Source organism: Vitis riparia, chromosome 6 (genome assembly GCF_004353265.1).
Source record: "Vitis riparia cultivar Riparia Gloire de Montpellier isolate 1030 chromosome 6, EGFV_Vit.rip_1.0, whole genome shotgun sequence".
Taxonomy (NCBI): Eukaryota; Viridiplantae; Streptophyta; class Magnoliopsida; order Vitales; family Vitaceae; genus Vitis; species Vitis riparia.
Window position 1 is genome coordinate 16,170,257 of NC_048436.1, and position 14,789 is coordinate 16,185,045.

The 14,789-nt window shown below is 36.7% G+C and overlaps 1 protein-coding gene across 1 annotated transcript in view; it reads left to right on the forward strand.

Annotated features, from left to right (window-relative positions):
• LOC117916892 (DExH-box ATP-dependent RNA helicase DExH11) overlaps window positions 1-14,789 on the forward strand; it is a 63,379-nt gene that overhangs the window by 12,676 nt on the left and 35,914 nt on the right. The window contains exons 6-10 of the mRNA XM_034833106.1: window positions 8,400-8,575; window positions 8,707-8,814; window positions 10,285-10,386; window positions 10,592-10,792; window positions 10,964-11,074. Of these exons, the coding sequence (XP_034688997.1) occupies window positions 8,400-8,575; window positions 8,707-8,814; window positions 10,285-10,386; window positions 10,592-10,792; window positions 10,964-11,074 (698 nt within the window). The remainder of the gene's footprint in view (window positions 1-8,399; window positions 8,576-8,706; window positions 8,815-10,284; window positions 10,387-10,591; window positions 10,793-10,963; window positions 11,075-14,789) is intronic.

The following is a 14,789-nucleotide window of genomic DNA, read 5'->3' on the forward strand; positions in this document are numbered from 1 at the left end:
AGTTTTACTTTGATTAGTTTTTTGTGTTTTGTTGGGAGAAACCCCTCATCCTTCTCATGTAATTTTTTTTTCATAATTAATACATCTTTTGTTTCTAATAAAAAAAAAGATAATGTAAAATGAAATTTAAGAAATTTACGGAAGCTTAAAATCTTGTTTCCTTATTTGTTTTCATTTTCCAACTTTATTATACTTCATATTCTATTTTAACTTGGGAAAAAGAACACTGTTTTTCATACTGAGGACGCATACCAATAGAAAAATATTATTTTGCCATTACTTTAGCATTGATCCTAAACTTTAAAACGTCTTTCAAATTGGAAACTTGAAAGACTTTTTGGTAGATAGGCGTTAGAGGGTTGATTGCATTTTCTCAATAAAGAGTTGAGGTGTCTATTAGGGATTTCAAGGTGTTGCGTCAAGATCATAAAAATATGACATAGGTGTTGGCATGGTAAACTCCTTGGGAAAAGGTAGTTCCTAAGTCCAAGTAAATATGTGTTCTTCCTTTTCAAAATTAGTGAATTTGTTTTGCGGTGGACTAGACTCTCGGTTTTATATCTACAAAGGTTTCAACTAGAATTGTATAGGTGGTTTTCATATATATATATATATTGTGTCTTGATTATTGTGATTGTTTCTTCTATACTCTTGATTATAAATTTTGAACAAATTGAGCTTAATAATATCTTATAATGTTGAAGGTAGGCAAATTCTTGATGTTGTGTTAGTTGCTAATGAGGTCATAGACTCCTTGTTGAAAAGAAAGGAAAGTGGGGTCTTGTGTAAATTGGACTTAGAGAAGGCCTATGATTGAATTAATTGGGATTTTTTGCTATCAGTGATCAAAGAATGGGTTTTGGGGAGAAATGGATTGGGTGGATTAGATGGTGCATATCCACCGCCTCGTTTTCGGTTTTGGTCAATGGTTCTCCAATCGGTTTTTTCCGGAGCTCCAGGGGGTTAAGGCAAGGAGACCCCCTCTCTCCTTACCTTTTTGTCTTAGGAATGGAGGCCTTAAGTAGTCTCATTAACAGAGCAGTGAGAGGGGGTTTCCTTTCAGGCTGCAAGATAGGGGGAAGGGAAGGTGTCGGGATCCAAGTTACGCACCTGCTGTTCACTGATGATACTTTGGTCTTCTGTGATGACTCTCAAGAGCAATTGGCTTTTCTAAGTTGGTTATTAATGTGGTTTGAAGCCACTTCTGGACTGCGCATTAATTTGAACAAAAGTGAGATTTTGCCGGTGGGTAGAGTGGAGAATGCTGAGTTACTGGCAGCTGAGCTTGGCTGCAAAGTGGGATCTCTCCCTTCCACTTATTTGGGGCTCTCTTTGGGAGCTTCGCATAAGTCAGTGAAGGTTTGGGACGGAGTGGAAGAGCGGATGAGGAAGAAACTTGCCTTGTGGAAAAGGCAATTCATTTCTAAGGGAGGAAGAATCACTCTCATCTAGAGTACTTTGGCGAGCATGCCAACTTATCTTATGTCATTATTGCGCATGCCAAGAGTGGTTAAATTAAGACTTGAGAAAATACAAAGGGACTTTCTTTGGGGAGGGGGAGCGTTGGAGAAGAGGCCCCATCTTGTTAAGTGGGCTGTTGTCTGTACTCACAAAAAGATGGGTGGATTGGGGATTAGAAATCTCTCCATTCTTAATAGAGCCCTCTTGTGCAAATGGAGTTGGCGTTTTGTGGTTGAAAGAGACTCATATTGGAAGCTTATTATTAGTACGAAAAATGGGATTGAAAGAGGAGGGTGGAGCACTTGCGGGGCTAGGGAGGGCCATGGGGTAGGGCTTTGGAAGGAAATCAGCAAGGAAGGTTTGCTACTGCTCAATAATGTATCTTTCTCGGTGGGGGATGGTAAAAGGGTGAGGTTTTGGAAAGACATTTGGTGCGGGAACACCCCCCTTTGTGAGGCTTTTCCCTCCTTGTTTGATTTAGCGGGTTCTAAAGATGCGTGGGTTGCGGACTATTGGGACCCAATGGGGGAAGAGGGAAGGTGGACTCCACTTTTCCTTAGATCTTTCAACGATTGGGAGGTGGAGGAGGTGGAGAGACTCCTATCGTCCATTCAAGGGAAGAGGTTGGATGCTGATGGGGAGGATAGGATGCTGTGGAAAGGGACGAAAAATGAGATTTTCACTATAAAATCTCTTTACAAGTCTCTTGCTCATAGCTGTGCAGTCTCGTTTCCGGGCAATATTATTTGGAGTCCGTATGTTCCTACAAAGGTGAGTTTTTTTTGCTTGAGAAACTTCTTGGGAGAAGGTCCTTACTCAAGATCAGCTCAAGAGGAGGGGCTGGATTCTAGCCAACAGATGTTGCTTGTGTTGCGTTGAAGAGGAAACGATAAATCATATCCTTGTTTATTGTTCTAAGACGAAGATTTTGTGGGATCTTGTGTTTTCTCTTTTTGGGGTTAATTGGGTTCTGCCGTTTTCGGTGAGAGACACTCTATTAAGTTGGTATGTTTCTTTTAAGGACAAGAATCATAGAAATGTTTGGCGAGCAGCTCTTCTCTGTTTATTTTGGACAGTTTGGAAAGAAAGAAATAGGATAGTCTTCGATAATGAGGCTTTGTCGACTCAAAGATTGAAAAACTCATTTGTTTGTAATCTCTTATCCTGGGCTAATTCTTCTATAGCTGTAGGCCCTTTATCTTTGTTTAACTTTGTGGATTGGTTGGGTTCTTGTTGAGGGCCGGTGAGTGCTTGTGTATTTGTTGCTTGTTTTAGGTGTCTCTTGTATACTCCCTGTATGCTCCGGGTTGCCTTTCAAGCACCCTTTCTCTAATATATCTTTGTGCTTTTGCCTATCAAAAAAATTTATGAGTAATTAAAATTTCATGTTCTTAGATTCTTTTTAAATTGAATTAATAATTGGAAGCTTAAGGAATTAGGAAATTGAAATTGGACCATAAAAGTCGAACTAATGCATCCCATTCTATAGTTTCAGGAATCTAAAATTCACTTTCATATAGGAAAAAAGAAGGTTTGAAGGGCAGAAATTAGAAAAAAGGGAGCTAAGAGGATAGTGGGGTCGTCTTCAATGAGTAGTGTTAAGTTGAATTTTGGTGGGTGCTCTTTGGGTAACCTAGGACAGCTAGGAAATGGAGGAATGATCACTGATAATCATGGAACATTAGTTGAAGGCTTGAAATATTCTCTAAAAATGTTGGAGTAGGTCTAGTCATTGAGGCAAAGGTGTTATCCTTGTTAAAGGGCCTAAAGTTTGCTAAAACTGAGGCTTTATCGAACCTTCTAGTGGAGAGGGATTCTATGATAGTCCTATTTTGGATAAATAAGGAGAGAAGCTTGTGGAGGTTAGATGGATGGCTACACCAAATTTTTTATATTGCTTCAGAGTTAGGATGCTCCTTATGGATTCCTTGGCCAGCTAAATCATGAGGTAGATATGTTAGTAAAATGGGGAGCCAATTGATCTATTTTGTAGGAGATTTTCTATCCTCTTAAGTATTTGAGTTCATGGTTGTAACCTTCACTTGTGCTTTTGTATCAATATCTAGAGTAGATAATTTTTCTTGCTTTTAATTAAGAGTTATTTAATGATTATCCTTGGGGGGAGTCCTATTAAAAAAAAAAAAAAAATTATCCTTGGGGGGAGGATTTCTCATCCTTATTTGTTTTAATATGATGGTTATAACATGTTTGTTTTTTATGGAAAAAGAAGAAGAAGAAGGCAGTGGGGCAAAATTTACATTTTTTATGATGGTTTGATTGTTTTAGGAAAAATGTATGGAACATGGAGGCATACAAAAATGCTAAGAAAAGGGAAAGAAAAAGTTGTGTTATCATGTTAAACAGATGTGCACGGATAGTGAAGGATCATGTCAAGTGCATTAATGGTGAAGGACAGAGGTGCATAGTGAAGGATGGGGATAAGTTAACTTGGAAAATAATTTCGTAGATTTAAGTTAAGGAGAAACATGACAAATGACAACTTAATGATTTAAAAACCAGTTAACCTAATAAATTATTTAAAGGAAAAAAGGTTCTAGAGAAGATAGAGATAGGAGAATTTACAGCATCAAAAGCTTGGAAGGGGGTAGGGTGCTATATAATCAAAATCACAATAATAGTTGTGGTACCAAAGTTACCTGTGTATGTAACTTTGATAGAAAGTGACCAAGTTACGATTGATACATGAACTAAGGGTATTAGAAAATTTGTTTGACTATATGGCTGGAAGCTAAACTGTGGAAGGTACTTTATTTGGTAATCTATAAAAGGTTAGAAAGAAGCACTTATATATGATATTTCTTATGTATTCTATAAACAGGATATGTACTACCTTGGAAAAGCATGTGACTGGATTCGGAGGTTGGTGTTGTGGAGAGTTTTAGAAAAGAAAAAGATATTAATTAGATACATTGTTGTGAATTATGATCAAGGACAAATTTTATAAGTGGAAACCAGTGGGAGAACATTTTGAGGAGAGAAGTGGATTGCCAATCACAAATGGTGTCAAGAGTCAACATTGAGCATTTATCCTTTTGCTTTAGTCATGGTTGAACTTATTATGCATCTTTCAAGAACAGGTCCAATGATGTATTTTTGTTTATGAGGGATGTAGTTTAGTTACTGAAGTGAGAGTAAGGTTTCATTCTAAATGATGGGTAGATGCTTTGGAAACTAACACTTCTAGATTATGGTACGGAGGTGTGGAAAGTGGTCCTTTTGTGTTTGTTTTGGACCATTTGGTAGCAGCACAGTTGTAAAACTTTTGAAGGCCTAGAACACATGTTCAATCTCTAATGGAGTGTTTTGTTATCTTTAGACTAGCAAGTTTTTGGGCATTGATTTTTTATCCTTGTTATGCTTCTTATGTATATAGTAGTCTTTTATCCTTAATTGTATAGAGTAGTCTTTTTTTCTTGGTCTTTTGTCTTTTGCCTTGTGATGCCTTTATATGCTTCTTATGTACTTAGTTTGCACCCTGATTTTGTTAAGCTCTTTTAGTGAAATCTCTTTGCCTAAATGTAATAAAAATCTTTCCATTTAAAACAATCACAACTTTAGATCAATTCAATGTGTACCTTGGAGCAATCCAATTTTTAAAAACTACTTGGATCAGTACAAACCCTATTATGGATTGATATAGATTTTAAACCATTCAAGATGGATCCACAAACAACCTAGAACTGATATACATTTTCTTATAAAAGGATAATATACAGACATCAAAAACATGATTTTTTTCCCAAAAAAAAAAAATGAAAATATGCAACTTTCCAAAAGTTTATTTTATAACTTTAGTGCATAGAAATCTTTGTAAAATGTTTTAGTCACCTTAACTCTGAAAATATTGTGATGAAGATGTCTAAGACCACCTTTTTCTAAAATCTCAGCATGGGATAAAGAAAATCTCGCATCTTCCTAAGTTGATAAAAGTTGGATTGGATGGTGAACTCAAAATTGAAGTGGGATGGAATTGCCAATTGTTGCATTGCCAATTTTCCTAAAAGCTTAAGTTGTTAGAATTTGGGCCCATAATGTATATCATACTCCAACACACTCCCCTCACATGCAGCCCCATACTTGCATGTGCACTAGAGGTCTTATATGATATAAAAGTTTTGGTTTACTAGAGGTCTTGAATTTAAGCCTCTATGTTCTTTTATTTCCCCCATTTGTTTATTCAACTTGTTTGGTGCTTCAATGTTTACCTTTCATCTATGGGCTATAGTCACACATCAGAAAGGCTGTTAGCCTAGTTTACATTGTTGGGTCATCACCTAATAACTTGAGTTTTTAGGTCAAATTGGTAGCTTAACAATATTCAGTCCTGTGTGCAGAGTATTTTGCAAAGCGTCTTATTCTATGTTCAAGCACTATCGAGCTAGTGGATATCCTCTTTCTTCACTTTCTCATCTCTTTAGGGTTATGGTGGGCTAATTTCAACAAGTATTAGAACATTCCATGGCGATGTGTGTTACATTTGATAATTAATGCCCTTAATGGTTTGGTTAAAAATTATAGGGCACAGTGATATGATAGGAAGCAATGCTTGCAATCATCTAGCTCATTAAGCTAGAAGGGAATTCTAGAACTTTTTAAGACATGCAGAAATCTCTGTGAGTGCTTTGGGATTCCATTCACTCTCATTTCATTGTAGCTATCGGTCATGCAGAATTTTTAGGGTATTCCATTAGTTTCATTATGTTAGGTTGGTGAGATATTTAAGGGTAGTATGAGTGAGGAAATGACTTGGCTGAATGGAAATCTCCTCACCTATGTTATTTTAAGCTTCAATTTCATGCAAGTTCTTTGGGAAGTTTAGGGCAAATGAGATAGGTGGAGTCTTTAGAGACCATGTAAGAGCTTTTACTAAACAAGTTGGCTATGGCTTAGCCACTAAACCATAGCTTTATTTGGGCAGTAAGGATCTTTTGGTGGAGGAATATTTGTTCTCTGTACTAACTTGGATTTCTTAACCCACAAGATGGGATGCTTGAATTCACAAAATTATTGATCTTTCTAGAGGTTTGGGCTGTTCTTTCACTTGCATTATTAGAGCAGGTAACTAGGTTGTAGACGATTGGCCAAGTGTGGAGCTTTGGTGAAAGAGATTTTTGTTGGTAGTGGGTTCTTCTTAAAATCCTTTTGTGTTCCTTCTTCGTCCTTTTAGGGTCCCCCTTCCTCTTTTTTAATTGGATTGAAAAATACCTTTTCTTTCCATAATACCTTTTTTCATTGTCATGAAGATTTTCTCTTATTAACAAAAACAAGACAAGAGGAAGACAATTCTTAATAAATTAGTATTCGCAATTTGTGAGGGTCATTCTAGCTATATAACCAAAAATACATGGTTTTTGTTAGTAAACATGGTAACATATGATGTAATGGAGGATGTGACCTTAGACTGTGAGCCAAATTGCATGGATTCTCAATAAGTAGCAAAAAGTTCAAGAATGAATTTAGTTACAAAAAGTAGTGCAGTACAAAAATAGAAATATTTTTTGTTATCATGGAAATACCTAGAGGATTTTGGAATTTCACCTATGATTGAGATTATGTGTGAATAATTGTTGGGTTGTAGGCTATGCGTTATAATATTGGATTCCATATGATTAAAGAAGAAGGGTGGTATGGAATTGAGAAATGAGGATGGTGTTCAAATGTCTTTCATATTTGCAACTTCCTTCTCTGTTCTATTAATGTGTGTGTGTGTTTTTTAGTTTGAACTAAAAAAGAGAGACAAAGAAACCATTCTATCTTCTTGTATGTTTTTTTTTTTTTTTGTTTGAACCAATGAAGAGACGTGAAGAAACTCTGGGCACGCATGTGCATGTGCATGTGTGTGTGGAGGAAGGGAAGGAGGTAAAGTTTACAAGAGTGCCTTCTAATAATTTGTATCTTCTTCTCCATTCTGTTAATGTTTTTAGGTAGGGAGGGAAGTGAAGTCCACAAAACATATCTTCTATACAATACTTTGCATCTTCTTCTCTATTTTGGTAATGTTTGTAGGGATGGAGATGAAGTCCAGAACATGTACCTTCTACTACTGCTTCGCATCTTCTTCTCTATTCTGTTGTTGTTGTTATTATTATTATTATTTATTTGGAAAAAAAGAGACATGAAGGGCCTAAATGGAAACTGTTCTTGAAAATGATTTTCCTTACTAAAAATAGTTTTTTAAGAATTTCTTATAAAAACAGGGTGTTTTCTGTTGTTTTTTGTACAGTGTTTTAAGAAATAATTGGAAATATGGAGAATACCTTCAGAACTGTTGCATTGTATATAAGTGTATAATACTTTCATGGAGAATATGCTGAGAAAACTCTTTTTCATATTTGACTTCCCAAATAGAATTTTGTTCCTTAAAACAATTGAGAATTGTTTTTAAAACTTATTTTTGAGAACTATTTTTGAAAATATTGCCAAACAGACCCAGAGAAACCATTCTCTTCTGTCAATATTTCTAGTTTCCAACCATTCTTCCTAAAGTATTTTTCAATAATCATAGCCAACATTAATGGGACAGAGATCTAATTAACAGAGAGAGAGAGAGAGAGAAGAGGAAGAAACAAACATTAACAGCATAGTGAAGCAATATTCAAAGATGCAAAGCTTGACTATCTGGATAAGTTAAAACTATTATGGAAAGACATGACTGGTCATTGGCATCTTATCACATGACAACATTGGCATGCAAGGTTGGGTTGGAAAAATTGCTCTTCCATAATCATTCATAGTATATATGAGTTATTTGTTTAAATTAAACTATTAAAGGAAAGATATGACTTGTTATTGCCATTGTATCACATGGCAAGATTGGCATGCGAATTTGGGTTGAAAAAAACTGCTCATTCATGATGATATATATATATTGGTTATTTGTTTGTGTGAGCATACACTGATATAATGTTTTTGTAAAGGTCATTCACCAGAATCAGATTCCATTAAGTTGGAAGTTCAATTGGATGAGGTTGAAGCATCCAGCAATGTTGGTGATCTTGAATCGTCAGTGTTGGATGAGATTTTGTCTGTGGAATCAGGATCAAAGCCAGGATTGGATGGAACTAGTGATGATGGTGGACGACAGAAGAAAGAGGTACAATCTACAGAGTTGCCAATTACAGCAACTTTCTCATAGTTGAATGATATCATTGTCATTGTTTTACAGTCTGGCTCTCCTACTGCTTCAATATAGTGCTTATGGTTAATGACCGTATTTATCTACAGGCCTGGGCTGTCAGTGGAGGTAATGAAGGGATTGCTGATCACTTTCATGAACTTGTCCCTGACATGGCGCTTGATTTTCCTTTTGAATTGGATACATTCCAAAAGGAGGTATTCATTGGTGCAAGTTTATTTTACTAGGTAGTCAAAATAGTAGACAGTCTTAAAGTTTGATTAGGAGATAGCGAGGGTTTGCATGGAGATACCAAAGCAGATATCTGTAACTTTTTATATCAATAACAATTTGGAAAAATAATTGCTAGTAGTAGGAAAGCATGAAAATTCATAATGAAACTTTGGTAAGTTAACTTTGGACATTCATCCTTCAATTGTTTTTTTTTTTCATTTTTTCATTTTTCTAGATGCAAGAATGATAAGCATGTGTTAGGGCTTGGGTATCAGAAGTATATACAAAGGCATATGTATATGCACACGCACATACACGTAGTTCCAATTGATGCTATATTAAGTAGTTTAAACTTCTAAATATCATGAAATTTTCAAAGCACAACCTAGTTACACATTAAAGCATAAGAAAATAAAAATACCCAATGAAGTTTCAGAAAGGTTCATATATCTCTAAGTAGAGAATGATCAGAAAAGGGATATTGACCAAGGAGAGGTCTCAATCCCTGTGGAGAAGTGTCAAGAGATGTCTTAACTTCTTGATGCTGAGGGAGAACTTTGCAGACCTTCTCAAGCAGATGGTGCACTGAATGAAAAATCCGTTCAGTATCACTTATTGTTAAGCCTTCCAAACAGCTTTACAATTCACTTATTCATTTACATGAAATTAACCAGGCTGTTGAGGCTGGCTCAAGCATAAAAGTGTTGAGTAAGTGTGGAGGATTCTAGGTTCAACTCCATGTGACAGAAAAATAAATAAATAAATAAATAAACAAAAATGAAAAAAAATTGCAAGACAATCTATTATTTTATTTTCAGTGTTTTTTTTTTCTAATTTTGACTTACCTTTTTGTTTTTATTAGAAATACACTAAATCTTTTCTATAATTACAAAGACCAAGAAGGACAAGACATCCTTCCACTATATAAATCTGATCAAAACAAGAGAAGAAACTCCTTAAAGAGAAGCCATACAAGCTGGACAACTGAGGATGATTACAGAAATTTTGATGTACTTGAGAAGCTTAAGCATTCCACTCACTCTATATTTAGCATATTTATCATCCTGTATAAAATAATTCTTAAATGGTGAATCAGAATTTGTACCAGCAGTTATTTTGTCTGTGCAACAGATAGGATGGTAGTTGGAGATTTTGTTTTGTTCTTCTTTAGAAGTATGTTCTGCTTGCCATTGCTGTTTGAAATCTTAAGGTGCTTTAAATCTTTGCTCAACTTTGTGATAACAGTAGTACACAAGTTAATTTTTTGATAGGCACTTACTATTAATATTTTTTGATAAAGCCATAATTTCTAACTCAATATGGTTTCATCCATGGACGTTTTTAATGCCAGCTTTTTCTTTGTGATAATACATGGGCTATAATTATCTTGAAAGAGAAACTATGGTAATTCTGTTTTGTGCAGCTGGACTGAGCCTTTTTGGTGACAATTACAGGCTATCTATTATCTTGAAAAGGGGGATTCTGTTTTTGTGGCTGCTCATACATCAGCTGGCAAGACAGTTGTCGCAGAATATGCATTTGCTTTGGCCTCGAAGGTATGACCATTTGATTCCTCAAATTTTGGTTATTTTATATTAATAGAGTAGTTGAATCTAGGACATGGAATAGGACCTAGGTTGGACCTCCTCCTTTTATGTCAGACTCCTCTCAAATGTCATTGTTTGCACATCCAAGGCTTTAGTGTTTTTCTATCAATCATTTTGTATTCAAATCTTTTTTACGGATCTTTGTGTCTTGCAGCACTGCACTAGAGCTGTCTATACTGCTCCAATTAAAACTATCAGCAACCAAAAATATCGAGATTTCTGTGGAAAGTTTGATGTTGGCCTTCTCACTGGGGATGTTAGCTTGAGACCTGAGGCTTCCTGTCTCATCATGACCACTGAAATTTTAAGGTCAATGCTCTACAAGGGTGCTGATATAATACGTGACATTGAATGGGTAAAGGGGCTGTTTCTTTATCATATTTTATTGAACAGTAAATTTTCCCTCTCTCTCTCTCTCTCCATACACGCGCACACATTATGTTCTGTCATTACTTCTGTTTTCCCAATTTCCTATGTTTTATCATGAGTTCCTGAGATTTGTCTTTTGCTGTGCATGAGGAAATAGGTTATATTTGATGAAGTGCACTATGTCAATGATGTTGAAAGAGGTGTCGTTTGGGAAGAAGTTATTATCATGCTTCCAAGACATATTAATATTGTTCTCCTCTCAGCAACGGTATCCACTTCTCAGTATCTATATTCTGACTTAAACTGTATTTGGAATAATGTGCTTTGATGACAATTAATGATCCTAAGTGGTGAAGATGTCCTTTGCATTTTTATACCATTGTCTTTCAGTTCATATTGCATGATGATAAACATTTAAAATTTACTTTTATTTATTTATTTTTTGATTGGTAATTAGAGCTCATATTAGAAGCGGCTAGAAATGGTGAAAACAGTACACACGAAGTACACAAATAGGACGTGCAATAAACTAGGCAAAGAAGACAAAAAACCTTTCCCCTAATTGGACATATAACCATTCTATAAAGTCAATCATAGATAAAGTATGATCCTCTATAAACACCTTAGCTCAATTTACAAGAGTAAACAAAAAGGAATGCTTTAAAGCTTGGTTCGGCTATTCAATATCATTAAACGCTCTTTTATTTCTTTCCTTCCATAAGGTCCACATTAAGCATTAAGGAGCAGTTCTCCAAGCCTTCTCCCTCCTCTTACCCACAAAAACACCATGCCAACCAAGCAAATTCCTTTTAATCAAATAATGCAAAACCCATTTCACACCAAAAAGGGAGAAAATCAAACTCTAAAGCATTGTAGCCTTTTTACAAAACAAGATTAAATGATCACTAGTTTCCTCTTTCTCTTTACACAAGTAGCACCTATTTGGCATATTCCATCCCCTCTTTTTGAGTTGATTGATGGTCGAAATTTTGTTCCAAGACGCTTCCTAAGCAAAAAAGCTCACCCTCATAGGAGCCCAAGACCTCCAAATAATACCCCAAGGAAAAGGATCACTATAGGCCCTCGTGAAGAAGCGGTAGAGGGATCTAATAGAGAAAATGCCATCCCTACTTTCTTTCCAACTCAAAACATCCTGCACTTCTCTTCTCACTACCAAAGGATGCAGTTTCTGAAACAAGCCCTCCACCCCTTCCAATTCCCAATCATTAAAATGCCTTGAAGTGAGGATTCCAACTACCCGACTCCCCACTCCCTACCCAAGCACTTGACACCTACTCATCTTTGTTAACCGTCAATTGGTATAGTTAGGGAAAGCTTCTTTCAACGTTTGGTCTTCACACCACAAGTCCTTCCAAAACTTAACCTTTCTCCCATTCCCAATAATAAAGCCAGATCTTCAACAAATACCTTCCCATTCTTTTCTAATGACTTTCCACACCCCCACATTGTAGCCTCCCCTTTTTACTCTCGAACACCACCCTCCTTCCTCTAACCCAAATTTGTTGATGATGACTTGGAGGAGAAGGTATTCATTCATTTATTTTATTTTGGAGGAGGAGGTTGCATCCAAGAAATAGCAAGATACAAAGAAGGATGAACCATTCTATGTACTATGCTAAACGAAAAATAAGATGGAAAATTGCAATAATGGCATCGCTAGTTAGGAAGCGAACAAGGGATCATAGAGGACATCGATAAAATGTCTCAAGAAGGCATAAAGCCCCATGCTTGGCTAAATTTTCAACTATTTGATCAGGCAATCTAAGAATCCATGTGAAATAGCAGCTTGTTACTCTTGGCGTGTCAATAAAGTTTTCTTTCTATTATCTGCAATAAGATTTGGCAAACTCCCAAAGCTATCTTGAGTTCTAAAATTCCTTTGTTTGCTTTCTGTAAGTTCTTAAAAAGGTTGTTCAAATTTACATTACTTTTTTGTCGTAACTTTAATGGTTGGAATGGAAGAGTCTCCTAATGTTAATCCGAGTAACCAGTGAAGTAGCTTCCATTACCTACCCCTATAAAAGTAGAAGTATAAGAGGCGGAAGTTGCGAAAACAATGTTTTCCATATTTGTTAAAAGACCATGATACATGGTATGATACAAGGATATGATGCTTTTTTATGTAAAATACTATGTCACTATTAGGAATCTTATCTTAAATGTATCTTGCTTGGTGTATTAGTAAAAGTTTTCTTTCTATTATTTGCATTAAGATTTGGCAAACTCCCAAAGCTATCTTGAGTTCTAAAATTCCTTTGTTTGCTTTCTGTAAGTTCTTAAAGAGGCCGTTTGAATTTACATTGTTTTTTTTATTGTAACTTAATGGTTGGACTAGAAGAGTCTCCTAATGTTAATCAGAGTAACAAGTAAAGTAGCTCCCATTATCTTCCCCTATAAAAGTTGAAGTATAAGAGGTGGAAGTCGCTAAAACAATGTTTCCCATAGTTGTTAAAAGATCATGATACACGATATGATACAAGGATATGATGCATTTTTATGTAAAATAATATCTCATTATCAGGAATGTATTTGGCGATGCATACACAATAAACAATGCAATGATACAATGACACAATCACATTTGACCATGTTGAATATTTCCCAAGAAAAATCAAATTTGAAAAAAAAAAATATTATATTATTTGGTTATAATGTATTTAAGGTTAGAAATTATCAGGGCTAATGTTAACATTTGTTTGAGTGGTATAATGGGAGAGAGCGAGAGAGAGAGAGAGAGAGTGAGAGAGAGTGCGATGGAGAGGGGGGAGAAAATAGCTCAGCGTCTCGCAGAAGAAGGAAGGAGAGTAGCTTCGCAGTGGAGTCCAAGGCGTTCGAGATTGTTGTTGATGAAAGGAAAGGAAAACCCCAAGTTCTCATCGTGGAGAAGAAGGGAGGGGTTTCGTCATGGGTCCGACTGGGACCGGAAAGCTTAGGGCTTTTCATAGAAGGCCTAACCCACTGCATCAAGGACGAGAAAGAAGTAAGATGGGGAAGGGAATGGAAGGAAAAGGGGAGATTGTATTCCATGACGCGAGGGATAAACAGAGCGGGGGGGTTTATCCGGCTAGGGGTTACTGATCTGGAAAGGAAGAGTTTCTGCATCTTCATCCCGAGAGGCAGAGGGGACAAAAGGGGGTGGGTGATTATGGCGGAGAAACTTCATCAACTGGTAGGAGTTCTTGGTAGAAAAACAAATAACCAGGAAGCAAGGGCCGTGGCGAAGCCTGTTGTGGAAAGCTCGTATGCGACAGTAGTGAAGAGGCCAATTTGGGGAAATACAAACTCAATCGCAGTGAAGGTTAAAAAGGAGGAAACACTAGGAAATCTACAGAAATTGGAACATTGCGTTGTGGCGAGTTGGAAAGCCAGTACAAAGGGAGAAGAAGATCTCGAAAGTTTGGGAAGATTATGGACAAAGTCTTGGGGTCTAAGAGGAAATTTAGGGTTGGCTAAGTTGGAAAAGGATAGAGTCTTGTTGGAATTTGAAGATCTGGAAGAAGCAAGACGCGTCGTATCCTCAGGGAATCGTTTGATGGGAGGACTCCAGGTAGGGCTGGAGCATTGGAACCCTAGGAGTGGTTGCTGGGTAGAGACGGATGTAGGAAGTGAAGTCTGGGTGAGAATCATTGGGCTTCCAATCTCGTTATGGAGTCCGATGATTTTGAAAAGAGTGGGGGAAGAATGCGGTGGTTTTGTTGCAATTGATGACCAGACGAAGACGATGGGTGAGATTCAGTGGGCTAGAATTTTGGTCAAATCGAGAGGAGACGTCAGGCCGAGTGTACTGGAAATTGAAGTGGAGGAGGATGTCTATACTCTATCATTGTGGTGGGAGTTTTGACCGGTGTTGAGGAAAAAATTTAGCGAAGTGGCTGAACGAAAGAGCGACGAGGTTAGGGGTGATGTTGTTTCACGCTCGGAACAGCGCGTGGAGGAGGAGCGGGTAAGCATGAGGCTCGAGG